Raw genomic sequence first — 6,690 nt, 5'->3', positions numbered from 1 at the left:
ATCAAATACCCCACAGTTTCACCCGATTCCTCTCTCACCACCAGAGCACTACCGCTTCATCGCCATAGGCCACCACCACCAACCCAATATCATACACTTCCACCACAGTTACCACACTCATATATTTCCTTGTCCAGCTCAACAATCTAAAAGCCATAGTCACCACACTTAATTTTACGTCCACACCAGAGCCAGCACAAGTTACAGTCAACAGAGGTTAAAACCATTGGACATGAAGGGAAGAACAGAAGCATAGTTGGGGCTTATAAGTCGGCAATTCAGATCAAGCGGCATACAAATAATCAAAACTAAACAACAGGGAGTCCTTGATCTCTATTTAGTATTGGTTTATACTACTGTTTCATTTTTAAAATTGCATCAATTAAAATCTTGTGCTGCTGTTATTGTGATAATTTTAGCCTTAAACCTCACTTGATCAAAACCATTAATCGAATTGACACCAGTGACCGAATTGACTTCCATTGTAATTGATTGGAGAATTTGACTAGTGTTGACCCTTGCTTTGCCATTTTACATGTACTAACAGTATTAGCTTGTTTTGGATTTAATTAATCCCAATATTTAAAATTAAATTAAAAAAATGGTACAAGTTATTTTTCATTGCTTGCACATATTGTTCATTGATCTCATCATAGCACGTCATTTAACTGGTATTACATTGCATGTAGTTGCATAGTGGTCGTCTTGTCATCTCTATTTCCAATAAATTGACCATGGATCCATCCCAATTTGATGCACTCACTAGACAATTAGCGCAACTTGCCACTAGCCTATCGACTGTCCAATCAGATATAACTGCTACTCGTGAGGAGAGAAAGAACCTAGCTGCTAAGTTGAGCAATTTTAAGCGAATCCCTCGTTTAATTGACACTAATTCTGAAGCGTCTCATAATAGACAATATCATCGTGGACAAAGTGATCAAAAATATTTTCAACGTGATCGTAGGAATAGGGATCAGATTCGTAAGCGAGAACGAGATAATTTTGAAATTCTTACTCAATGGAATGCCCTTAAACAAGGAAATCAATTAGTGACTGAGTATATCATGCAATTTGAGAAATTTCGAACCAAATGTCATTTAATTGAGGATGAAAACATGACTTTGAGTAAGTTTAGTCAAGGTCTGAGAGATGATCTTAAGCGCGAGCTTTTCCTTCGAGGTGTCACTACTCTTGATCACGCTTACTCTTTAGCTCGAGATTATAAGTTGATTATTAGTACTCCATATGAAAAGCGTGGTCATCGCCGTTCACCCATCTCATTAGCGTCGCCTCATCATAAGTCTATCATAAAACCTTCTCTGTCTAATGTTCCTCCTATTTGGAAAAATAATTGTAAAGGTCGTGATAGTCCAAGATCTTCTTCTTCATGTAGAAAGTGTAATGGCAATCATCTTTCGGTTTCACTGGCTCCACTTCCTCCTGTTAAGTCCCTTCTAGGACCTCCCCCATCTAATGTTCCTCCAATTTTGGAAAATAAGGGTATAATTTGTGAAACTTCAAAGACTTCTCACTTGCTATACATCAGCTGTAAGGATTTTGGCCACATCTCTTCCAAATGTCCTAACCGAGCCTTAGTCATAGAAGAACGAAAGAATGCAATAGAAGAGTCGTTAGAAGATCTAGCATATGGCCCTAAACTTGAAGATTTTGATGATTATAGTGAGGACACTTCCTTAAGTGGAATCCCGACCCTTCCCGAGACTTTAGAAACTATACCCCTTGTTTCCGACAACTCTCGATCACATGTTATATGTCATACCCTTACCAAACTCAAAGAGTTTGATGATTTCACTAGTCACCCTTGGAGAATCCAATCGCTTGTTCTTAGTACTAAATCGAAATTCTCCACTACTGACCAACCTCAAACTGATGGTCAAAACGAAATTGCTAACCGAAGTCTTGGTAATTTATTACAGTCTCTAGTCAAGAAAAATCTTGAGAATTGGGACTCGATCCCCCCAACTGTTCACATCGCATATAACAATTCTATGAATCGGTCTCTAGGTCTAAATCCATTTGAAGTTGTTTATAGTTATAAGTCTAGGCGACCGTTAGATCTTATTCTCATGTCCCCGCATGCTAGTGTGTTGTTGTCAGCTGAAGCATTTGTATATCATCTTCATAACTTGCATATTGAGATCAATAAACAACATGACGCAAGTCATGCATTATATAAACTTCAAGCTGATTCGCATAAACAATATTTTGAATTTAATATTGGGGATTATGTCATATTGTAAGCTTATAGTGCTGGTCCTCTAAAATTTTAAAGCATGTTGGTTCAAATGCACATGTCATTGCCCTTTCATCACATTTTAGCCACCACTCTGCTTTAAATATTGAGGACTTCATTACTTACAAATACCGTATTACTTCCTTTGATGATCCATTTCTACCTAACTTTGTGGACCCCCAATTTGACTATATTAATATTTCTACTTTAATACTATCTATCACAGCACACAAAAATAAAATTGATGTTATTTTAGATGAACGTGTTGTATTGACCAATGATGGCAAAATTCAGTACTTCCTTGTTTGTTGGGTAAATCGACGTACTTAGTATGCTCGTCATTATGTACAGTCATGTGAAAATGTTGAAGATGAGGTGCATGAGTATTGGTTATTTGAAGTCCAGTATTAGTACTTGGTTAGAAGGAAAGATCGACCCCCTTGATTAGATCATATTCTTGGGAATAAGCTACAGTTTTCAGTACTATCAATTATGAAATTTCGTTACTTGGTTCGTCGAAAAGATCGTCCCCCGTGGCTTGACTTGAAGCATTTGGAGTATCAGATTGACTGCAGCCTATACTATCTATCAACTCGACAGGGTCGAGTTTTTCTCCCACCCCGGGAGAGTTGATGAGGACATCGGACGACGTTTACTTATTTTATTTAAGCTTTATTTATTTTCTTGGGCTATTATTTAATTTCGGACTTGTATGGGATCGGGCCCAAGCTCGTTAGGGTTGCTTTACTATTTAAACCTATTTTGCATTGTAATTTTCAGTTGATGATGAATGAATATTTTTGGTGGCTTACGGTGTTTTCTCTCTTCTTGCTTTCTTTCTTCTCTTCTGTTGAATCCCCTGCCCTTTCTTCTCTCTAATTCTCCCTCCCCATAGCTATGTTTTATTTCTCAATTTACTGTCTCATTGGTGCTGCATCAAGTCTAAATTGCATTAGATTTCTTACCTTTTTTTGGAACTCTTTTAGGGCTAGATTTTATACTATAAATACAAGGCTCCTCTGTCAGTTTTGTTGGAACCGTTTGCTATATTGTACTCTCTTTTCATAGTGAATTAATAAAACATCGTTCCTTATACCAGTTCTTTTATTTCTTTACTTTAATCTTGTTCTTGGGTTATTTGTAATCTTGTTTAATACTTCAATTACAACAAGTGGAATTCATTAAATCTCAATTCCTGCATTATTGGTCAATCAGTCTCAACAACTGGTATCAAAGCTGGGTTATTGGTGGATTTTTGGCCTGAAACTGATCGAAAAATCATCTGAAAATTACCAGAAGATCAGAAAACGAATCTGTCCAATTTTTCGATTTTCTGTCGAATCTGTTTTTGCATTTTCTGGTTAAACCAAAAAGATTTTGGAGAAACGAACACCACCAGTGGACTTAGCAGGCAGAAACGGTCTAGAAAGGGTCACAGGTCGTCGGTGCGTTTTCCGACCAGTCGCCGGTGGTGGTAACTCCAGCGAGCGAGTGGCGGCGCGTGAGGCATTTTTCGGCAACGGTGTCTTCAGGCAGTTTTCTCCGGACGATGAAAAAGACCTTGTGGTGGTGTCCAATTTCAGTTTTGGGCAAAATTGTGGTTCTGGACTATTTTGCCCCCTTGCACGTTCGGTAGTTTTCAGTTTTGAGTGTTGCAGGTTGCAAGTTCTTCCTGATTTGATTGAGATTTTTTAGAGATAAATTCGTTGAAGTATGAAATTTCGCTATTGGATCGCAATACAAGATTTTCGCTGTGGCAAGTAAAGGTGGGAGCTGTGTTGACGCAGATGGATCTTGATGATACTTTGTTGGGTTTTGATAGGATGCCAGCAAGCTTGTCCATGGAGGAGAAACAATGAAAGGATCAGAAGGCTTTAGCGCAAATCCAACTTCATTTATCTAATAATTTGCTGCAAGATATTTTGAAGGAGAAGACAGCGGCTGCTTTGTGGCTCAAGCTGGAGCAGCTATGCATGACAAAGAGTTTGACGAGCAAACTGACTCTAAAGCAGAGGTTGTATTCTCATCGCATGGTGGAAGGAGGGTCACTGCAGGACCACCTTGCTATGCTCAAGGAGATCGTTGCAGATTTGGAGACGTTGAAGGTAAAATATGATGATGAGGATCTAGCATTGGTCCTGTTGTGTTCGCTACCCAATTCTCTTTCGTCATTTCGTGATACTATTCTGTATAGTCGTGACACGTTATCCATTGAGGAGGTATATGACGCCCTATTCTCAAAAGAGAAGATGGAGTTGTTGGTTGGAGATCCTGCATCTAGGAGTGGGAATGCTCTTGTTACTCATGGTGATCGATGGAGGGGTAGATCGAAGGTGAAGTACAGCAATGTGTATTGTTATTACTGCAAGAGGAAATGACACATCAAGAAAGATTGCGACAAGTTGCAAGGTAAATGTGATTTACATGCAAATCATGCGGGGCAATCAGGTAATTCGAACGAGACTAATATTGCTGAAAATTTTTATGATGATGGAGATGTGATGTTGGCTGTATCTGACGGGGAATCCAAACCTGATGAGTGGATTCTGGATTCTGCTTGTTCGTATCATATGTGTCCCAATAGGGCTTTGTTTCAAGCATATGAGACGGTGAAGCAAGGTGGAGTTGTCATGGAAAACAACCAATCTTGTCGGGTTGCAGGAATCGATCGGGTCAGATTGAGGCTACAGGATGGAACAGTGAGGACAGTTGATCAGGTTCGCCATATTCCAGACTTGACAAAAAATCTCATATCACTTAGTATCTTGGATGAAAAAGGGTACAAATTTTCTGGTGGAGGTGGAGTCTTGAAGGTTCGAAGGGGTGTCCGGGTTGTTCTGGAGGGATGGAGGAAATCCCCGTTGTACATCTTGCAGGGGAGCACAGAACCAGTTCAGAGACATTTGGACAAGTTCAGTACCGTGGTGGACATTCAATTTGGTACAGTACTTCTCGGGTTTGGCTTTGGGTCAGTTAAGAACTTTGCTCAAGGGAGTGTTGGTGATTCCGCTTTGCCACCAATTTTAGTGAGTACACTGTGTTCTTGTAATGCCAATGGACTCATGGAGCGTAGGTACAGTTTTGGAGATGTATGTAATGCTTTAAAAATCATTGAAGGTGACAATATTGGCAAGGGACCTTCTGATTGTGCATTTGGTGTGGTTTCTGCTCAGGGTGTGCTTCGACCCTATCCAATGATTGTTAATTCTAGGAGGAATTTTGGGAACCCGAGTTTGGGTTCGGGTGTCGCTTGTGGACGCCGGACGGGGGAACGTGTTATCGTGGAGAGTTTGGTTATTGCATTAAGCAGATTGGTCAATTCATTCTGATACAGACGGATTATTTCTCAAGGTGGAGAAATTTTGGAATTTGAGTCAAGGTGGAGATTGTTAGAAGTGTGACTTAAATAGGAGTCTAAATTGCATTAGATTTCTTACCTTTTTTTGGAACTCTTTTAGGGCTAGATTTTATACTATAAATACAAGGTTCCTCTGTCAGTTTTGTTGGAGCCTTTTGCTGTATTGTACTCTCCTTTCATAGTGAATTAATAAAACATCGTTCCTTCTGCCGGTTCTTTTATTTCTTTACTTTAATCTTGTTCTTGGGTTATTTGTGATCTTGTTCAATACTTCAATTACAACAAGTGGAATTCCTTAAATCTCAATTCCTGCATTATTGGTCAATCGGTCTCAACAAAGATAACGTGTCAAGTACAACAGCTAAAAAGGAAAATCTCGATCCACCATAGTAGTTGTATCTGGGAGAACAACACCTCCAGGCTTTAACCATCGATCTTGAGCAAGCATTACAGAACTGGGCATAGACTCATAGAGAAGGCAATAGCCTATCCATTCACTCAGTAAAACATCAACACTGTGAGGTTGGATATGTGTTGCATTGTCAAGATCCTCAATCATGCCTTGAATCACTTCAATTACTCCATCGTGTTGCCCGCTACTTCTAAGAAATCCACTCTACAGAAGGTCATTATCTTTTGCAATCTACACTAACGCAAATAATATAATTAAAAAGTAACCCAATTAAAAGAACCAGATAAAGCAGACAACTCAAATAATATAATGCTTTGAATATTGTTTAATGACATATGGCTATTTATGCATGAATAATAAGTGTGGTTAGCTTGATTGTAGGAAATATGCTTAGCAAACTAATTAAAGGCACGAAGCCAAGGATTGTTTCCTTGTCCTAATAGAAGATGATGATAACAATCTTCAGTCATTACTAGATGGAAAATAGGACAGAAGCAGCTCGAGGGTGGTGGTTTTGCCAGCAATTCAGTATGACATAATCCAATATTCTTCATTTAAGCCAATTTGCGTTAAAGTGGAACCAAACAAAGACGCAGGCGATCAAAACTAAGAGAAGGTAGGTTCATATTTCAATATACATGTCTGCGGATAACTTGTCTCTTC

General features: G+C 39.1%; 1 protein-coding gene and 1 pseudogene across 2 annotated transcripts in view; one reads left to right on the top strand and one right to left on the bottom strand.

Annotated features, from left to right (window-relative positions):
- The window catches only part of LOC111410306, a 3,257-nt gene extending 681 nt beyond the window's left edge, over positions 1 to 2,576 (top strand). Inside the window, exon 2 of one of the 2 annotated variants that reach the window (XM_023040573.1) lies at positions 728 to 2,576. In XM_023040573.1, the coding sequence (XP_022896341.1) occupies positions 735 to 2,264 (1,530 nt within the window). In that variant the 5' untranslated portion in view covers positions 728 to 734 and the 3' untranslated portion in view covers positions 2,265 to 2,576. The remainder of the gene's footprint in view (positions 1 to 727) is intronic. The other variant, XM_023040572.1, reaches the window with a different exon arrangement.
- The window catches only part of LOC111411304, a 9,538-nt pseudogene extending 3,176 nt beyond the window's left edge, over positions 1 to 6,362 (bottom strand).
- Positions 6,363 to 6,690: the final 328 nt, after the last annotated feature.

This window comes from Olea europaea, chromosome 15, assembly GCF_002742605.1.
Source record: "Olea europaea var. sylvestris chromosome 15, O_europaea_v1, whole genome shotgun sequence".
In the NCBI taxonomy this organism is placed as follows: Eukaryota; Viridiplantae; Streptophyta; class Magnoliopsida; order Lamiales; family Oleaceae; genus Olea; species Olea europaea.
This window is presented reverse-complemented; position numbering and strand designations above follow the sequence as displayed.